The sequence below is a fragment of the Mirounga angustirostris genome, unplaced genomic scaffold (genome assembly GCF_029215605.1).
Source record: "Mirounga angustirostris isolate CCGP_5_RB_7025 unplaced genomic scaffold, mMirAng1.0.hap1 SCAF_4, whole genome shotgun sequence".
In the NCBI taxonomy this organism is placed as follows: domain Eukaryota; kingdom Metazoa; phylum Chordata; class Mammalia; order Carnivora; family Phocidae; genus Mirounga; species Mirounga angustirostris.
Window position 1 is genome coordinate 162927181 of NW_026991712.1, and position 20947 is coordinate 162948127.

Below are 20947 nucleotides of genomic sequence, written 5' to 3' on the forward strand. Positions count from 1 at the left end.
TATTTCCAAATTTGGGGGCGCCTAGGCGTCAGACTCTTGGTTTCAGCTCGGATCATGATCTCAGGGTCTTGGGATCGAGCTCCACGTCAGGCTCCATGCTCGGCACAGAGTCTTCTTCTCTTCCTCTCCCTCTGCCCCTTTCCCACTCTCTTTCTTTCTAAAATAAATAAATAAACCTTTAAAAGAAAAGTATTTCCAAATTTTGAGGGGGTAGGAAAGGCATTCTTAAACAAAATACAAAATTTGGAAAACATAAGGAAAAAGACCAACAGATTTAATAACATGAAAAATTAAAACTTCTCACAAAAAACACCATAAAATTAACTATAAAGGTCTCCTACAAAACAGTCAGTTTAAGACTAACAATACAGTAGAAAAATTAGCAACTCACAGAAGAAATACAAATGCTAACAAATTTGAAAATGTGTGCAATCATTAGCAGTCAGAAAAGCAAAGTACAAAAATGAGATATTCTAAAAATTCCTAGCTTCAGGCGTGCCTGGGTGGCTCAGTCAATTAAACGTCTGCCTTCGGCTCACGTCATGATCTTGGAGTGCTGGGATCCAGCCCCGCATTGGGCTCCCTGCTCAGTGGGCAGTCTGCTTCTCCCTCTCCCTCTACTCCTTCCCCCCTTGTGCTCTCTCTCGCTCACTCTCTTTCTCAAATAAATAAATAAGTTTTTTAATAAATAAATAAAATAAAATAAATTCCTAGCTTGAAAAATATCTTAAAAATTTATTACAACCAGTTGGTAAGAGTGAGGGAAATTACTATTCTTGAACAATGTTGGTGGGGTTGTAAATTGGGACAGCATTTTTGGAAGGTAGTCAGTCAGTGTCTATTAAACACTTAATTGTGCCTTCCCTCAAAAACTTAATTCCATTCTTGGTCTTTGTTTTGAGAAACTTGAACTTCTGTACACACATACAAGGATGTTTTTTCATTACAGCATTGATTGCAATAGGAAAAAATAGAAACAACCTTAACATTCACCAAAGGGAATTGTTAAAAAGTGGGTTACATTTCTATTATAGAATAATAAGTAACAATTAAAATGTATGAGATACATCCATATGTATTGGCATGGAAGGATCTCTAAAATATATTCTTTTTTTAAAGATTTTATTTATTTATTTGATAGAGAGAGACAGCGAGAGAGGGAACACAAGCAAGGGGAGTGGGAGAGGGAGAAGTAGGCCTCCCACCTAGCAGGGAGCCCAATGCGGAGTTCGATCCCAGGACCCTTATCATGACCTGAGCCGAAGGCAGGTGCTTAACGACTGAGCCACCCAGGCGCCCCTAAAATATGTTCTTAAGGTGAAAAAATACAGTTGCAGGATAAGATGTACAATACGATCTTGTTAATATAAAATATAATATGTACTTGTATATGCAAAACTATAAATGCACAGAAAAATGTCAGGGATTATATGTACACATAAAATATTAATAGTGGTTACCTCAATGAGGGAATTAGGAGGCAGCTAAAGAGGACTATACACTTTATTCTTTTTTTTAATTTTTAAAAAAGATTTTATTGATTTATTTGAGAGGAAGAGAGCACAAGCGAGAGAGAGCATGAGCAGGGGAGGGGTGGAGGGAGAAGGAGAAGCAGACTCCCCACTGAACAGGGAGCCCAACACGGGACTTGATCCCAGGACTCCATAACCATGACCTGAGCTGAAGGCAGACGCTTAACTGACTGAGCCACCCAGGCGCCCCTATGCATTTTATTCTATTCATTTTCATAGAATGTTTAAAATAAAGTAATGTATTCATATAGTATTTGCATAACACTAAAATAGAGAGTAATAAAATGAAAGATAATTATAGAAAGTTTGGAACATAAATAGAAACATCCATCCCATCTAAAATCAGAATGGAGATTTTATTAATGTAGTACATGACCATTGTTTAGATTTCCATACCGCTACATCTCAAGAGTCTTGCTTCCCAAAGGCAACCATTTTCAATTCTTTTTTTTTTTTAAAGATTTTGTTTTTATTTATTCGTGAGAGACAGAGAGAGAGAGAGAGGCAGAGGGAGAAGCAGGCTCCCAAGGAGCAGGGAGCCTGATGCGGGACTCGATCCCAGGACCCTGGGACCATGACCTGAGCCGAAGGCAGACGCTTAACCATCTGAGCCACCCAGGCGCCCCAACCATTTTCAATTCTTTTGGGTGTTTCTTTGGATATTTACTGCCATATTTCTAGGTAATGTGCTTATAATAGTGTTCAATTAATCACTAAAACTATCTAATGACTATTGTGGAAGATGTGAATTTAATACTGTTATTGACATCCCCTCCTCTCCTTCCATTTTCCCAATAGAGTTATATTACACTTTTTGTTTAAATTTTGCCTTATTTTTTACTACAGAATAAAGCATCCAAGACCATTCTCTCTCTCCCTCTCTCCTATCTATCTATGTATCTATCTATCTATTGAAATTTAGTACATGAAAAAGATGGCGTTTTAAACTAGAGGGGCTGAGGGATGAGGGAAATAAGGAGAGGTTGGTAAACGTCCAGCCATGAGATGAATAGGTCTAATGTACTAATATAAAACATGGTGATTAAAGTTGATAACACTGTTATATAATTAAAATTTTCTAATGGAGTGCCTGGGTGGCTCAGTAGGTTGAGCGTCTGACTCTTGATTTCAGCTCAGGTCATGATCTCAAGGTCGTGGGATCAAGCCCCAGGTTGGGCTCTGTGCTGGGCCTGGGCATGGAGCCTGCTTGGGATTCTCTCTCTCCCTCTGCCCCTCCCCACCCCCTCTAAAAATTAAAATAAAATTTGCTAAGAGAGTAGATCTTAAATGTTCTCTCACACACATGCAAATAAATATGTGAAGTGATGTATCTGTTAATTAACTAGATGGTGGAAATCCTTTCACAGTGTATATGTATATCAAATTACCATGATGTATGCTTTAAATATCTTACAACTGGGATGCCTGGGTGGCTCAGTCAGTTAAGCATCTGCCTTCGGCTCAGGTCATGATCCTGGGGTCCTGAGATCAAGTCAGCCTCAGGCTCCTTGCTCAGCGGGGAGCCTGCTTCTGCCTCTGCCACTCCCCCTGCTTGTGCTCTCTTTCTCTCTGACAAATAAATAAATAAAATCTTCAAAATAAATAAATATCTTACAGTTTTGTCAATTATATTTCAATAAAACTAGAGGAGGGGAAGAGAGTCACATTAAGAACTATTTAAAATGAAAAACAAGGCAATTATTAACTCTAACAAGAACAAAAAAGTTAAACAGGAAAGGAAGTAGAGTCATAGCGGGTGATAGCTGTGGATTCTGGATATGTCTTGAAGACAAAATTTACTGATCAACTGGATATAGGGTATAAAAGAAGGAGAAGCATTAAGTATAATTCCAAGCTTTCAGTGCTGTTAGTACCCTCAGATGTCTGCATCTCTGTGCCTGAGGCCTTTCCCAGAAGTGCAAAGGAAAAGCCAGTCTTAACAATTCCTACCTTAGATTGGAAGTGCTGGGAAATTAACCCTGACCGTGGAAAGCTAGGTCGACCAGTGATCCTCAGGAATTGGTGTATAAATACCCCAGCTCCTTAGTCCCTCAGATGGGATAATTGTGACACATGTGTTTTATATCAGTTCCCACAAGATTAAGCTCCAGCCAATCAGTGGTAGCTGGCGGAACAACACATCTTCATTGGCCACCTCCTCTTCCATATATCACTTCCCCACTCTCCTCCTAGTGAATCCTGCTTCTGTAAAATATAAACTATTTGTACTTGAATCCTTATCTCAGAGTCGGCTTTTGGGGAAACTCAAAGTAACACACAAGGTTTTCAGCTTAAGCAGCTGGGAAAGACATTTATTAATGTTTATCTATTAATAAATTGACATTTATTAAGATGAGGAAGACTTTGGTGGGTGCAGATTCTTGGGGGGAAGACCAGTAGTACATTTTGAACACATTAGTTTTGAGGTGCCTATTAGAGCACCAAGTGGAGAGGTTTAGTAGACATAGAGATACACAATCTGGAGTCAGGGAAGAGATTGGTCTAAAGATATATATTTGGGAGTCAACAGTATTTGGATATTATTTAAAGCCAGGAGGCTGGATAATATCACTAAGGGAGTGAGTGTAGATGGAGAAGAAAAGAGATTCTGGGATTGATAGGGCCCTGGGCACTGTAACATTTAAAGATCAAAGAAATGAGGAAGATCCAGCAAAGGAGATTGAGAAGAAATGGCCAAAGAGGTAGGAGGAAAAGAAGGGTGTGTGAAATCCCAGAAATGAAGGGAGGCAAGTGTTATATTAGTCCCTTTTTAAAAATATTAGTCTCGGGCGCCTGGGTGGCTCAGTTGGTTAAGCGACTGCCTTCGGCTCAGGTCGTGATCCTGGAGTCCTGGGATCGAGTCCCACATCGGGCTCCCTGCTCAGCAGGGGGTCTGCTTCTCCCTCTGATCCTCCTCCCTCTCATGCTCTCTGTCTCTCATTTTCTCTGTCTCAAATAAATAAATAAAATCTTAAATAAATAAAAATATTAGTCTCTTATTTTTTGTTTGTTTGGGTCTCCTTCATTTATTTGGGGGGCTTTCATCAAATGTCTGCTGATCTTTTTGTCCACTCACGTTGAAGAGTCAGGTATTAAAAGGTTGATTTGAATTCTGTATCTATGTGTGGAGTTTCAGTGGCTTTTATAATAGCAGCTACAACTTGTTCAGTCTCTCCAGAGAAAGTATCCTCATTTTCATACCTAGGAAGGGATTAACCTAGCTACCAAACAAAGAGACTGGGGTGAGAGTAGACAGAGAAGTGTGTTTTCTCTTTTGCGGTATATAGACTTCCAATGAGTTTCCTTTTTTCTAGTGAGGCACCTCTCCGGTTCAATTGCTCTACAGACTAACCCTCGAGACTCCTGCCGGGCAGGGGCAGGCATCTCACAGGTGCAAGATTGTAGATGGACCTGAAGGGCTAATGGATCATAGAGACTTTGATCCAATCCTTTGTCTTTAATCCATTCTTCTCCCTGGGTCTTTCTTCCTGGGTTTCTGGGTCCTCTCTAGTACTTGAGCTTAGCCGGAGTTCTGTGGCAGGAAATGCCATGCTTCTCATTAGCACCACCTCTGCAGACACTTGGTATGCAGTCTTCTCAGCCCTGCTAATTTTTCCACTCGGCTTTCCATCTTCTTATCCTCTGATGCCTCCTCTCCTACTCTCTTTATCCTTGTGGGTTTATTCTGGTTTTATTCACTTGCTGTCATTTTTGTGGGGCTCCAAGAAGGAGAAGAGATAAACATATGTGTTCAAACTACCAGTTCTCCTTCTCAACAACAGTATTTTGAGATATCAAATGTATAGCAATGTCCTAGGTTCTGGGACCAGAATTTTAGAAGAGATGGGAGTTCTTCCCTAGAGAAGCCACATTCCTTAGAGTTCTTGGTGCCTCTGGTCTTCCAGAGTCTCTCTTGTTTTCTTTTTCCCAGAGGCTAGAACTGGACCAGAAGTATTTCTGCCTGGTCCATCCATCTATTTTCCAACTACCTGACTGTGGAGGCGTTTCCTACTTGCCAAGGGGCCAACTCAGGTTGACTCCTCCATGTTGTCAAGCCTTCTATGTCCATAATAGCCACACGAGAGGAATATGCCCAACTGTATTAAATCCTAAAAGTGATGGTAGTCATAAAAAGGATTCTCCGAGTTATATAGGGAAAATATTTGGGAACTTTGGGCAGAGAGTATGTATATGGAGTAGGTAGGGGTGATTTGGACCACAAATTTATATTATTGCCCACATAATATGGGCTTAGGCTTAGACTAGTCTTTCTATATCCATTACATCATTCCATTTTGTTTAATGGTGGTGGAAGGAATTAGCATTTATTTAGTGCCTACTGCATACCAGTGAGTTAGGGGTCTGAGCACGTACCACTTCATATAATCATTATTTCTTTTGGGGGAAATTGAATCTGAGAAAAGGGAAGTAACTTTCCTGAAGTCACACAGCTGATAAATGGGAGGGCCAGTACTGGAATGAGGATCTCTCTGATGCCAGTGCCCAGGCTTGTTTCCTCTGACTCTTGCCTCACCTGGACTATAGCAACAATCTCCTCATTGCTATTCCTATCTCCAGCATTTCTCTTCTCAGCCCATTCTCTAGGCTATAGCAAGCTGAACTTCCTGAAACACATGTTTACCTTGACTTAACATTGGTTGGCTTCTCTTTGGTAATGTGGGTCCAAATTGTTTGATATTTAATGGTGGTAAGAATCAGTTTGTTATGTGATTTTAGGCAAATCATCTTCTGTTGCATACTGACCCAAGCCAGTTTGTTCATTTATTAATTATATTCTATTAATAAACTATTAACTCTTGAGTGGGGTTTTTTGGGGGGTTTGTTTTTATTGCAAGGGTGAGGGGCAGCTATCAGTAGCCTTCAACAGGAAGAGATGGGTCACATGTTCCTTCCTCAAACCTTACCACCAAGTGGTGTGCTACAATGAAAGCAAGTCTCAGACTGAAATCTGCCACAGGCTCAAATATTTATTAACAAGCAGGCAAAACCAGTCATACAACTTGTTAGCTCAATGAAGTCTTAGCTCCTGATCTTTTTAGACACTTTGCCAAGCACTTGGCATGAAAGGTTTACTTTAGGTAAATAAGAAAATATTCTAGCAGCAGGATTTATCTGACATGCTAGTCAGAATCAGGTAACACAATCCTCCACTAAATGGGAAGAAAAAAACTGAATAGGTCCTAGCCCATAACATCTCGCTAAAGGAACCTTGTTGGGCACACTAGATTCTTATATCTTGGCTAGGCAAGGGTGGGGATGCTTGTACAATATAATGCTTCTACCCGAATCACATATCTTGACACCACTCATTTCACCCATGAGAAACTGTATCTAACATCTAACTGTATTCAACGGTTTCTAATGCTGATTGGAGACGGAAATAGTGGAAGTTCTTATAACTGCTACTGGAATGTAGACAATTGACTAGCATTCTCAGATACTAACTAACCACTCCTAAAGTATATTTCTTATTAGGGTACTTCAATGTTAACTAATAGCTTTACACCCTAATAGGTTTACACTAAAGCTAGTTAATATACATGTATATCAAACTTTCTAGTCTGAAGTATTTTAACACTTATTAACATATAATATATCATATTCTATATTCTATATTATTGTATTTAATATAAGTAAATTACAACATAATACCTCCTCTAGGGCTCATTTTATTTATGATAGGATGAACTGACTTCTAAAGTTTCTTCCATGATTCTTTTTTTTTTTTAAAGATTTTATTTATTTATTTGACGGAGAGAGAGATCACAAGCAGGCAGACAGGCAGGCAGAGGGAGAGGGAGAAGCAGGCTCTCTGCTGAGCATGGAGCCCAATGCAGGGCTCGATCCCAGGATGCTGGGATCATGACCTGAGCCGAAGGCAGACACCCAACCGACTGAGCCACCCAGATGCCCTTTCCATGATTCTTTTTTTTAAAAGATATTTTATTTATTTATTTGAGAGAGAGAGAGAGCAGCGAGAGAGGAAACACAAGCAGGGGGAGTGGGAGAGGGAGAAGCAGGCTTCCCGCGGAGCAGGGAACCCGATGCGGGGCTCGATCCCAGGACCCTGGGACCATGACCCGAGCCGAAGGCAGAAGCTTAACGACTGAGCCACCCAGGTGTCCCCCCTTCCATGATTCTATAAATGGAATTTAATGCAGTTGTAAGGATCTGGGTTAGGATCATGAAAAGACTTTACTGATAGTTGGTAGAGGGTCATCAGCATGAAAACCTTTTCTAGAACACTCTCAGATTTTCTTCAAAGGATTTATTTTTCTGGGCTGCCTGGGTGGCTCAGTCGGTTAAGCACCTGACTCTTGATTTCAGCTCAGTTCATGATCTCAGGGTTGGGAGATCAAGACCCGAATCATCCATGCCCAGTGTGGAGCCTGCTTAAGATTCTCTCTCTCCCTGTCCCTCTGTCCCTCTCCCCCCTTCACCCTCTCTCTCTTTCTCAAAAAAAAAAAAAAGAGAGAGAGAAAGAAATAAAGAAAACAACCCCCCCAAACCAAAAGATTTATTTTTCTAAAATAGCAGCTCTTCTCTTTATCCCCCAACCACACCTGTCATCCTTTAACCCTCCCTTTTTAATAAACTTTTAAAAACTGAGTTTTAACTGACATATAACATTATATTTGTTTCAGGTGTACAGTGTTATGATTCAATATTTGTATACAGTTGACCCTTGAACAACATGAGTTTAACTGTGTGGGCCCACCTATATGGGCATTTTTTACAGTAGAGTGCTGTAAATGTATTATCTCTTATGATTTTCTTAATAACATTTTCTTTTCTTTAGCTTTATTGTAAGAATACAGTACCTATAGGCTCTGCACTCAGCACAGAGTCTGCTTGAGATTCTCTCCCTCTGCTCCTCCCCCTGCTTGAGCTCTCTCTCTCTCTCAGATAAATAAATAAATAAAATCTTTAAAAAAAGAATACAACACATTATACATACAACATACAAAATATGTGTTAATATACTGTTTATGTTATTGGTAAGGCTTCTGGTCAACAGTTAAGTTTTTGGGATGCCCGGGTAGCTCAGTTGTTAAGCGTCTGCCTTTGGCTCAGGTCATGATTTCAGGGTCCTGGGATGGAGGCCTGCATCGGGCTCCCTGCTCAGCAGGAAGCCTGCTTCTCCCTCTCCCACTCTCCCTGCTTGTATTTCTGATCTCACTATCTCTCTCTCTGTCAAATAAATAAATAAAATCTAAAAAAGTTAAGTTTTTGGGGAGTCAGAAGTCATATGTGGATTTTCAAATGCATGGGGAGGTCAGCACCCCTAACCCCCCACATTATTCAGTGGGCAATTGTATATTTTGAACTGATCACCACAATCTGTCACCATGCATAGTTACAATTTTTTTTCTTGTGATGAGAGCTTTTAAGATCTACTCTCAGCAACTTTCAATTATGCAATATAGTATTATTAACTACACTCACTGTGATGCACATTATATCCCCAAGACTTATTTATTTTATAACTGGAAGTTTGTACCTTTTTAAAAAAGATTTTATTTATTTATTTGTGAGAGAGAGAGAGCGCACGAGCAGGGGGAACAGCAGGCAGAGGGAGAAGCAGGCTCCCAGCCAAGCAGGGAGCCCGAAGTGGGACTCAATCCCAGGACCCTGGGATCATGACCTGAGTTGAAGGCAAACACTTAACTGACTGAGCCACCCAGGCATCCCATGAAGTTTCTACTTTTTGACTCCCTTCACCCATTTCACACACTCTCCACTCCCCCGCCCCCACCTTGGACAAACACCAATCTGTTCCCTGTATCCATGAGATCTATGAATTTGTTTTTTAGATGCCACATAAAAGTGAGATCATATGGTATTTGTTCTTCTCTGACTTTTTTCATTTAGTATAATGCCCCGAAGATCCACCCGTGTTGTTGCAAATGGCAACATTTCATTCTTTTTTATGGCCAAATAATGTTCCTGTGTGTGTGTGTGCATCACATTTTTAAAAATCTATTCATCCATCAATGGAAAGTTAGTCTGTTTCTATGTCTTGGCTATTCTTTTTTTTTTAAGATTTTTTTTTTTTTTTAATCTGACAGAGACACACAACAAGAGAGGGAACACAAGCAGGGGAAGTGGGAGAGGGAGAAGCAGGCTTCCCGCGGAGCAGGGAGCCTGATGCGGGGCTCGATCCCAGGACTCTGGGATCATGACCTGAGCCGAAGGCAGACGCTTAACGACTGAGCCACCCAGGCGCCCCTGTCTTGGTTATTCTAAATAATGCTACAATGAACATGGGGGTGCATATATCTTTTCAAGTTAGTGTTTTCATTTTCTTCAAATAAATACCCAGAAGTGGAATTGCTGGATCATATGCTAGTTCTATTTTTAATTTTTTGAGGAAGTGACTGCACCAACAGTGTACAATTTCCCTTTCCTCCACATCCTCACAAACACTTGTTATTTCTTGTCTTTCTGGTGATAGCCATTTTAACAGGTGTGAGGTGATATCTCATTGTGGTTTTGATTTGCATTTCCCTGATGATGAGTGATGTTGAGCACCTTTTCATGTACCTGTTGGCCATCTGTATGTCTTCTTTGGAAGAATGTCAATTCAGATTGTCTGCTCATTTTTTAAAATTTTAATTTATTTTTTAAGTAGTCTCTATACCCAATGTGGGGCTCAAACTCACAACCCGTAGATCAAAAGTCTGATGCTCCAATGACTGAGCCACCCAGGTGCCCCCTGCTCATTTTTTAATTGGATTTTTTGTTCTGTTTTTATATCAAGTTGTATGAGTTATTTATATATTTTGGATAGTAACCCCTTATAGATATATGATTTGCAAATATTTTCTCCCATTCAGGAGGTTGCCTTTTCATTTTGTTGATGATTACCTTTGCTGTGCTTTTTAGTTTGATGTAGTCCCACTTCTTTATTTTTTCTTTTGTTTCCTTTGGTTTTGTGTCAGATCCAAAAAATAATCAAGAACAATGTCAAGGAGCTCACCACCTATGTTTTCTTTTAGGAGTTTTATGGTTTCTTACATTCCAGTCTTTGATCCATTTTGAGTTCATTTTTTTGTGTGTACAATGTGAGAATGTGGTCTAGTTTCATTCTTTTGCATGTGGCTGTCCAGTTTCCCTAACACCATTTATTAAAGAGACTGTCCTTTCCTGTTGTTGTATTCCTGGCTCCTTTGTTGTAAATTAATTGGTCATATATTCACAGGTCTCTCTCTACCTCTCCTTCCCCCCACCCCCTTTAATGTAAGCTCTACACCCAACACGGGGCTTGAACTTATGACCCCAAGATCAAGAGTCACATGTTCTACCAAGTGAGCTAGCCAGGTACCCCATTTATAGGTTTATTTCTGAGCTCTCTACTTTGTTCCATTCACCTATGTGTCTGTTTTTATGCCAATACCATGCTGTTTTGATTATAATAGTTTTGTAATACAGTTTTCTTTCTCAAGATTGCTTTGGCTACTTGGGGTCTACTCTCTAATCCTTTAACATCCTTTATTTTTCTTCAAAACATTTATGACTACCTGACATTATATTTGCTTATTTGTTTATTATCTATCTTCTGCTACAAGAATATAATCTCCATAAGAGCAGAAATATTGTTTAAATACATATCTTCTATGCCTGACCCATGGTAGGGGCTTGTTTCAATTATCTATTACTGCATAACAAACCATACTAAAATGTAGTGGCTCATTTATTTGCCCATGATTCTGTCATTTGGCTAGGCTTAGTTGATCAGTTCTGTTCTTGGTCTCATCTTTGGTAACTTACATGGCTGCATTCATCTAGAGGCTCAGTAGGGCTGGATAGTCCAAGATGGTCAAGTCTAGCAGGTAGCTGTTGGCTGAAGTGCCTTTATTCTCCTCTATGAGGCCCATACAGTAAGATACCTGAGGTTTCTTAAATGGTAGCCACAGTGCTCTAAGATAATGAAAATAAAACCTGCAAAGTTCCTTAAAGCTTAGCCTCAGAAGCTCTATATACAATGATACTCTCTCTATATTTTGTTCATCACTGCAAGTAACAAGGACAGGCAGATTTAAGAGACTGAGAATTAGATGGGAGGCATAGCAAAATCACATTGAGGAAGGGAGAGGACACAAAGAGCTGTGATTATTCTAGCAATCCATCACAATATTCAGTAAAGGTTTGTGGAGTGAATGAATGACTGTCTGAAGTTCCATGCTTCATATTCAAGTTCTGCTGTGATCATACTTCCCAGAGCACAGATTTCATATCTTTCCCGTAACACTCATCACAATCTGCTCTGTGTTTTCTATCCTCAAAGGAAGTTACCTTGTCTCGTTCTCTCCATATATTCTGTGTATCCAAAAGATATTCAGTCTCCAAAAAGACACTCTATAGATCCTTGAGTTGAATTTAATTCAACAATCTTGACATCCTATCCCCTACCTTCCATTCCATCATCTCATGAAGTCACTGATTGAACAAGTCCCTGAAAATTCTTATCATCATTCCTGTCTCGGTGCCCTTACCCGTTTCATCTTCCCTGCCGAAAATACTCTCCTTTGGGGCCCCTGGCTGGCTCAGTTGGTAGAGCATGAGATTCTTGATCTCGGGGTTGTAAGTTTGAGCCCCATGTTGGGTGCAGAGATTATTTTAAAATAAAATCTTTTAAAAAAATACTCTTCCTCTATGCTTATTTCACTTAGCTACCTTGGCCCTACCCTCTAAATTCCAGGGGAGGGGGGCATTATAACAACTGTGATAAATCCCCTGGTTGAATACCACTAATAAAACCATCCTTTGGGCTTATAGTGGGAAAAATGTTGTTTTGTCTGTCCAGTACCATCTCCTGTCTTAGGAAGTGTTTCTTCCCCAACTATACTGTGCTTGAAGGAGTTACTATATTACTGTAAGATTCTGTCCTTCTAGGTACAGTCCAATTATCTGACATGTCTGAAGTAGGCATTAGCCTACCCAAAAGCAGGTGCTGAAATTTAATAGAAAGCAGGAGTGGAGCAGATCACCTTTGTCCTTCTGTGATGGAATCCCCTTCCCTAGACACACATATATGCGTAGAGTCTCCCTACTGGTTGAGGAATATGTGATTGAAGTATAATTGACCAAGTGCTGAGGATGCTGATGTCTAAATAAACACTCTTCTCACCACCAAGCAATTAAATGTCTCTAGGGCTTTAGGGGAGGGTTGGGTCATGAAAATACTTGGGTTTTTATAAAAACTGAAGCCAAAAGCCTGAGGAAAAAAAGACAATAAAGCAGGACAGAGGAATTGTTCTTACACATTTCCCCCGCCTTGGGTACGTAGCCAGAAAGGAAAAGAAAATTAAGGAGAAATTATACTAACAGGAAACAAAAAGCTGCTGAGCTGAGGTTCCGGGTACTTCACAGAGAGCAGTTTGGAAATGGAATGGAGAGATGAGCCTGTGCCTGGGGGGCACCTCTTCAGCCACCAGGAAAGCTAAGAGAGAGAGCTCCAATGTGGACAATGTGTGGACAGGGGGGGTCTAGGACGCTCTTTGTTCCCAATCCATCTCCTTCTCTCCATTGCTACTATCACTGACCTAGTTTAGGTCCCTCTAATCTCCCACCTAGACAACTGGTCTTCCTGCCTCCAGTCTAATCCCCTTCCAATCCAGCCTTCATACCCTGTCAGAATAATCTCTCTCAAACACGTATCAAGCCACGTTGCTCTCCTTCTTTACAACCCCCACCCTCAACCCCAGAAGGCCAGTTCATATTTGCCTAAAAACTAGACTGTAAGCATAGCATGCCAGACTTTTTTTTGTCCCCTGTTTAACTTTCAACCTTCTTTCTGGCCATTCCCCCCTCCTCACCCAAACACATACCCTGGGCTCTAGTCATACTGACCTACTTTCAGCTCCCCAAACGCAACACACTTCATCAAGCCCCTGTGCATACCTAAGCGCCTTCTCCTCCCTCTGCCAGCCCAGGGAGCTGCAATCCATCTTTAAAACTCAGCTCAGGAGTCATCTCCCCATGGCTCACCCCAGGCAAAGTCACTTGCCTTTCTCAGGGCCCCACAGGTACCTGTACACACTCCTACTATCACACATGCGCATTTATTTGCCTGTCTCCAACCAACAATGGGAAGTTCTCCAAGAACAAGACTGTGCTTTATTTATCTGCATAGTCTCCGTGTTTAGGCTTAACATAGATGCTCAAGGTCTGTTAAATGAGCGGATGAATATTGGATAGATCCTTGAGCTTGCCAAAAGTTGCAGTAAAAGAGCTTCTGCATAGGGGCACCTGGGTGGCTCAGTCGTTAAGCGTCTGCCTTCGGCTCAGGTCATGATTCCAGGGTCCTGGGATCGAGCCCCGCATCGGGCTCTCTGCTCGGCGGGAAGCCTGCTTCTCCCTCTCCCACTCCCCCTGCTTGTGTTCCCTCTCTCGCTGTCTCTCTCTCTAAAAAAAAAAAAAAAAAAAAAAAAAAAAAAAGAGCTTCTGCATACAAAATAGTGGAGAGCGTGTGTGCTGTCGTGCCTTGGAAAAGGCCCTGAGTTTTGGTTTTGTTTTTTAGGCCACGGTATTTTAATCATTCATTCAACAATTATGTAATAAGCACCCCTTATGTGTCAGGTCCTGTGCCATTTTTAAAGGTCAGGGAGTACTTAAATTAAGCCAGAAAAACAGCCCTGGCCTTACAATGGGACACTCTCCAGGAGACGATTAAACTGTATGGAGTTACGGCATGAAATTATTTATTTTTTATTTTTTTAAAAGATTTATTTATTTATTTGAGAGAGCGAGAATGAGAGAGAGTACATGAGAGGGGGGAGGGTCAGAGGGAGAAGCAGGCTCCCCACCGAGCAGGGAGCCCGACGCAGGACTCGATCCCGGGACTCCAGGATCATGACCTGAGCCGAAGGCAGTCGCTTAACCAACTGAGCCACCCAGGCGCCCCGGCATGAAATTATTTTTAAGAGCAGATTCTGGGAGATGCAATTATTTCACTACACCAAAGGAAAATTTAAACAATTCTGAATAATTTTAAAATGAAAAAAAAAAAAAAAACCAACAATTTTTTTTAGGGTAGAGTGGCTACAGGCAATAGATGGAATGACATGACCAAGGACTGCCACACGGTGGCAGTGCTGCTCCAAGGATAAAGACTCGGCGGCCCAGGACTTGAGAAAAGCAAGCCACTCCTCACACTCAACTCCAGAAGAATAGTAGTACTAAAACTTTAACATGGGAGGCTTTCTCAATTTGCAGAAAAGGTGAAATAAAATATATAATTTAATCAACTTTCTCCTCCAAACTTTCATAAGCTTTTGGAATCTGCTTTTGTCTTCCAGCGAGCAAATATAAATATAACTTCGGAATGGGCTGACCATGTTAAATCCTGTGGCTTATTTTCTCATAGACATGTAATCTCAGAATTCCTTTTTTATATTGATTTTGGGTGACATAAGGATAAATCCTAGTAGTGAAAATGTTTCCTAATTTCTATGACCAGATTAGGTGTGGTCAGTACTGCAAAATATTTCCTTTAGACTACCATACGTCCAGGTGATCTGCCAAGTAAACCCATTTGAGAGTCCATCTGATCTGATTGGATTGGATCCAGTGTTTTCTACTTATAAATAATGAAAACAAGGCTCTGAGAAGCTAAACAACTTACCTAAGTTTACAAAACCCTTTATTGGACAGGTTCAGACTAATCTCTGCAAAGTGAACACTGCAGAGATTTCCCTTACTACCATCAACTTCATAAACAGAGCTTGTTGGATGACTTGCTCTATTTATTTATTTTTAATTTTTTAATTATCATGTAATGTATTACTTGTTTCAGGGGTACAGGTCTGTGATTCATCAGTCTGACACAATTCACAGCGCTCACCATAGCACATATCCTCCCCAATGTCCATCACCCAGCCACCCCAACCCTCCCACCCCCCTCCACTGCAGCAACCCTCTGTTTGTTTCCTGAGATTAAGAGTCTCTTATGGTTTGTCTCCCTCTCTGGTTTCATCTTGTTTCATTTTTCCCTCTCTTCCCCTATGATCCTCTGTCTTGTTTCTCAAAATCCTCATATCAGTGAGATCATATGATACTTATTTTTCTCTGATTGACTTATTTCACTTAGCATAATACCCTCTAGCTCCATCCACATAATTGCAAATGGCAAGGTTTCATTTTTTTGATGGCTGCATAATATTCCATTGTATATATATACCATATCTTCTTTATCCATTCATTTGTTGATGGACATCTAGGCTCTTTCCATAGTTTGGCTACTGTGGACATTGCTGCTATAAATTTGGCATGCATTTGCCCCTTCGGATCTCTACATTTGTATCTTTGGGGTAAATACCCAGTAGTGCAATTGCTGGGTCGTAGGGTAGCTCTATTTTCAACTTTTTGAGGAACCTCCACACTGTTTTCCAGAGTGTCTGCACCAGCTTGCATTCCCACCAACAGTGTAGGAGGGTTCCCCTTTCTCCGCATCCTCGCCAACATCTTTCATTTCCTGACTTGTTAATTTTAGCCATTCTGACTGGTGTGAGGTGGTATCTCATTGAGGTTTTGATTTGGATTTCCCTGGTGCTGAGTGAGGTTGAGCACTTTTTCATGTGTCTGTTGTCCACTTGGATGTCTTTGCAGAAATCAGACTCGCTTTAGATCAGCACAAGTTAATGTATAGAGTAAAATGTTTCCCCTTCCTAACTCACTCATTCCGCTCATTGTCCAAATCAGAGCTCTCTTTCTTTGTTTTTCTGGTGACTAAATAGGTGTTTTTCAAAGAAAGGAAAATGCTAATCACTTCTGAAAATGCTAATATCAGGAGTATTATCTCATTTATTCACTTCCAAAGGGAGTTCGAGAATAGTATAGTTGTCAAGTGACTGAATTAGTTCAACAAATATTAATTTGCTACCATGAGCCAGGTATGTTCTATGCCCTTGGTTCTCAAAGTGTGGTCTCCATACCGATGTAACATTAGCATCATCTGGGAACTTGTTGGAAATGAAAATTCTCGGGCCTTGGGGCTCCTGGGTGGCTTAGCTGGTTAAGCGTCTGCCTTGGTCTTGGGTCATGATCCCGGGGTCCTGAGATCCAGCCTTGTGTCAGGCTCCCTGCTCAGCTGGGAGCCTGCTTCTCCCTCTGCCCCTTCCCCCACTCCGCTTGTGCTCTCTTGCTCTCTCTCTTAAATAAATAAATTTTTAAAAAATCTTAAAAAATAAAAGGAAAATTCTCTGGCCTCACATCAGACATACTGAATCCGAAACTCTGGGAGTGGGGTGCAACAACCTTTCTACCAGCTCTTCAGATCATTCCAATGCATGCTCAAGTTGGAGAACAACTATTCTAGATAGTGAGGATATGGTGCTAAAGGAAACAAAGTGCTTGTCCTCTTGGAGCAACAATATCCAAATAGATAAAAATAAAATTCAGGCAGAGATGTTATTGGGAAAAGCAGAACAGGGGATGGAGGGAGAATGGAGAAGGGGCTCAGGCAAAGTCTCCCTGAGGAGTATGAGCTCTGGAGTCAGATTGAGCAGGGTGTGAATATTGGCTCCACCAGTTACTACCTTTAAAGGTTTAGTCCCCTGCTAAAATGGAGATAATATATTACTTACCTTACAAATTTACTCTGAAGGCTAAATAAGATGTTTGCAAAATTCTTGCAACTGTGTCTGTCACAGGGTAAGCCCCCGATATATGTTAGCCCTCCATATATGAAGGAGGAGTGCTATAGATGTATATTTGGAAATCATCAATGTAGAAATAGTGAAGCGGGTAGAAGTGTGGCTAGACGGATGGGAGAGAAGAAGATAGATAATGGGATCTTGGTGGGGGGCAAAAGTGAATTGAGAAGTGGTGAGGAGGTAAAGAAATAAAGATGAGGAAAGAGAACGTTTATCTGAACCCGCTAGAGCTGGAAATTTGGAAGAGGAGGCCAGTGGATAAGGTAACTAACTATCCTGGTTTGCCTGGGACTGAGTATCTCGGGAGGTGGGATTTTCAATGCTAAAACTGGGAAAGTCCTGGGAAAATTGGGATGAGTTGGTCACCTACCAGTGGATAGGCTCATGAGAGTGAAGTAACTACTGTGGCCTTTCTTTCTTGGTGCTCTCTGATCTCCTCCTTACAGTAATATTGTAAAGTACCTTCCAGGAGCTTGACTCAACCAGAAGCCAGAGGTCAAGGGAGCTTGGGTAATGCAGTGGGGAGAAGTCAGCCTTGCCTGGACAGAGCAGGATAAGGAATGATAGAGAATGGACCCACAGGGGGAAAAGATAGTAACCAGCATAATGACAAGGGATTAGAATTGTCTGGGATTAGTCTGACTCCAGACGTTTTATTCTTTTTTCTTGCCTTGTCTAAGGAGTCTAAGAATGGACTGGTAGGTGTTTTCCGTATCCTCAAATTAACCTTATTTTTAAAAAATATTTTATTTATTTGAGAGAGAGCACAAGCAGGGGGAGGAGTAGAGGGAGAAGCAGACTTGGAGCCCAATGCAGGGCTCGATCCCAGGACCTAAGCCGAGGCAGACGCTTAACCCACTGAGCCACCGAGACGTCCTCAAATTAACTTCCTTCCTTCCTTCCTTCCTTCCTCCCTTCCTTCCTTCCTCCCTTCCTCCCTTCCTCCCTTCCTCCCATCCTCCCATCCTCCCTTCCTTCCATTTATTTGCCCGAGAGAGGGCGCGCGCGAGAGAGGGCAGAAGCAGTGGGAGCAGCAGGCTACCTGCTGTGCAAGGAGCCAGACGTGGGACTCGATCCCAGGACCCTGGGATCATGACCTGAGCCGAAGGCAGATGCTTAACCGACTGAGCCACCCAGGGGTCCCTTAGATTAAATAAAATTATAAAGGCTATCCAAGGATATTCTTTGGTATCTGAGCAGCCCATAAAACTTTTCTTTGTCGATGTTCAGTGGCGTGAATGCTATGTACAAGAAGGAGCAGGTAGGGGGATCTAGCTGTTCCAGGGATGGAGGTCCCGGAGAAAATCCTCATAGGTGCCTTCGGTTTCCCTGGGACCTTCTCCCAGCTCACTTCCCGCTTGGAGGGCTTACACCTCAAAATGCGCTGCGGCAAGGGCCAAAGGTCAAAGGCCACCACTCGCCTGGTACCGCCTTGCAAGGCCAGATGGCCCCTCCGTCCCACAGACGGGACCCCCCCCCCAGCCTCCCTTAGTTTCAATTGACTGGAAGAGCCGGGACCCGCCAACCCAACCCAGATTGTACTTGCGGGGCTGGCCGAAGGCGCTTCGTGATTGGTAGGACAGGGTGGAGGGCGTGGCCTCATGTAGAAAGACTTCTCCGGATTGGTGCGAATCCTTAGGGCGGGGCCTTCGCTCTGGCTGGGCGCGAAAGCTCGAACAGTGTTGCCTGACTGGAGACCGCGGGAGCAGCTGCACCCCGGCTAAGAGAACCGAAGACCTGCTCCGTTACAGCAAAGCGACGGGGAAGCCGGAGTCATGACCCGCGAATTGTTTTCTGAGGTGAGTTCGTACATAGGCCGCCATCCGCAGCTACAGAGGCCTGGCGCGGTGGGGCGAGGTTGGGTAGGGGTCTCCCGGGCGGAACGGGTCGCGGAGGATGGGAGGACTACAGCTCCCGGCGTGCACCGTGGCGGCGCGCGGTTCGGTCTGGCGGGATGCCCCGCGGCCCGGTGGGCTCGCGACTCTGTGGTCCCGTCCCGCGCTGCGCTTCCCGCCCCTCGGTGCGCGTGGCAGCGTCGCTTGTGGCCCCTGCGGCGCGCGCAGCCCGCTGCCCAGCGGTTCCTCAGCGGGCCCCGCCCGTCCGGCCTCCCCTTTGGCGCGTTTCCTGCCGCCGGGGCTCTTCCTTGTTCAGCTCCCCAAAACAGAGGGCTGACCTGGGCCGCTGGGTTGCGGGGCGGGGTTCCCCGGAAATGGACGGCGGGGGTCTCTGGGAGTTCGGAATTGAGTGTGCAAGGGGACTTTGGGGTCATGCACGGGACCCCGGGAGAAGTAGCAGTCTCTGGGCTTCCCGGCTGGTGGCTGGCTGATCGCTGGCGGGATTGGGCATAGAAGCAGATGGTTCCAGACCCGTGTTCTTTCCTGGGGCCGGGACTAGGGTGAGACACTAGCCTTGGGAGCATAATTTAAGAGAGCTCCCAAAAGCTCAGTAATTAAAGTATTTTAATGCAGTATTTTTAAAAGTAAAAATTAAAGCAAAACCCTGCGGTTGCACTACATGTCACCCTCCCCTAATCCTGGCCCTGGTTCCAATAAAACTTTATTTACAAAAGTAGTTGGGTGACTTCACGAGCCATAGTTTATCAATTTGATTTTTTTAAATATTGCACTAAGATATTATCTTGATTACTGAGGTTTTTAAGATTCGACTCTGTCCTCACCCTGTTCCTGACCCTGACTGTTGCTGATATTGGTACAAATTGCCTAGAATAAAGTGATTAAGAGCATCACCATGTATTGAGTTATGTGGTTACCTAAATTCAGTTCTGCATCCACAAAAAAAAAATCTTACTGCTTTGGATTGTTGGGAGAATCATCAGCACATGCATGATGATCCTTAGTGATTCCTCAGTACTTGTTACCTTTGGTTATTATTTAAATAATTGTACCAAACATTTAAGTCAGTTTAATAGTTGTTTGAGAAACCATTAAGGTGGGTAGTGCCCTACTACTTTACAGATGTTGATATTTACCCCCCTATTTAAGTCCATTCAGAGCCCTAAGGACACCAAGGATGTAGGAGATCTGGCCTCTAGGATCAGCCTGGTCACTACCTGGTCAAGTCACCTAATAACACACCCGTACTACTTATTATTTTTTACTTATGACTTTTAAAATGGTTTTATTTGGAAAATTTCAAGCATATACAAACATAGAAAGGCTGGTATAATGAAACTGTCACCTAACTTCAACAGTTAATCAAATCATGCCAATTTTGTTTCATTTATAGTCCCACTCACTTTCCCCCTCACTGGATTATTTGGAAGCAAATTCCAGACTTCATTTCATCCACAAATATTTCATTATGCATCTCTAAGATAAGGGCTTTCCAAAACAGATAACCACAAATATTATTACCACACCTAAAAAATATAGAATTGTTGCTTAATACTAAATATCTAGCTAGTGTTGAGATTTCATTGACTCATATGTATACTTTCAGTTTATTTGAATCAGGATCCAAAGTCTGCATATTGCAATTGTTGATAATGTGTGTGTATATATGTATCTTAACTCCTCCCTCCTCTTTTTTTCTTGCAGTTTACTATTAAGGAAACACATTGTTTGTTCTATAGTTTTTCACATCTCGATGCATCTCTGTGATGTTATTTAACATGTCATTTGGATACACTGAGAAGCAGTTCAAACAAAAAACATATAATACTTGATTCTTTTTGTTTAGGTACCATTACTCAAAATAAAGCATTGGTTCTATAGCATT

At 42.2% G+C, this 20947-nt stretch overlaps 1 protein-coding gene and 1 long non-coding RNA gene across 2 annotated transcripts in view; one reads left to right on the forward strand and one right to left on the reverse strand.

Annotated features, from left to right (window-relative positions):
• Window positions 1-18882, reverse strand: part of LOC135364201 (uncharacterized) — a 29491-nt gene extending 10609 nt beyond the window's left edge. Inside the window, exon 1 of the long non-coding RNA XR_010411020.1 lies at window positions 18752-18882. This is a non-coding gene — a long non-coding RNA (uncharacterized LOC135364201). The remainder of the gene's footprint in view (window positions 1-18751) is intronic.
• The window catches only part of CLSPN (claspin), a 32775-nt gene continuing 30686 nt past the window's right edge, over window positions 18859-20947 (forward strand). The window contains exon 1 of the mRNA XM_045898102.3: window positions 18859-19008. Within this exon, the coding sequence (XP_045754058.1) occupies window positions 18985-19008 (24 nt within the window). The 5' untranslated portion in view covers window positions 18859-18984. The remainder of the gene's footprint in view (window positions 19009-20947) is intronic.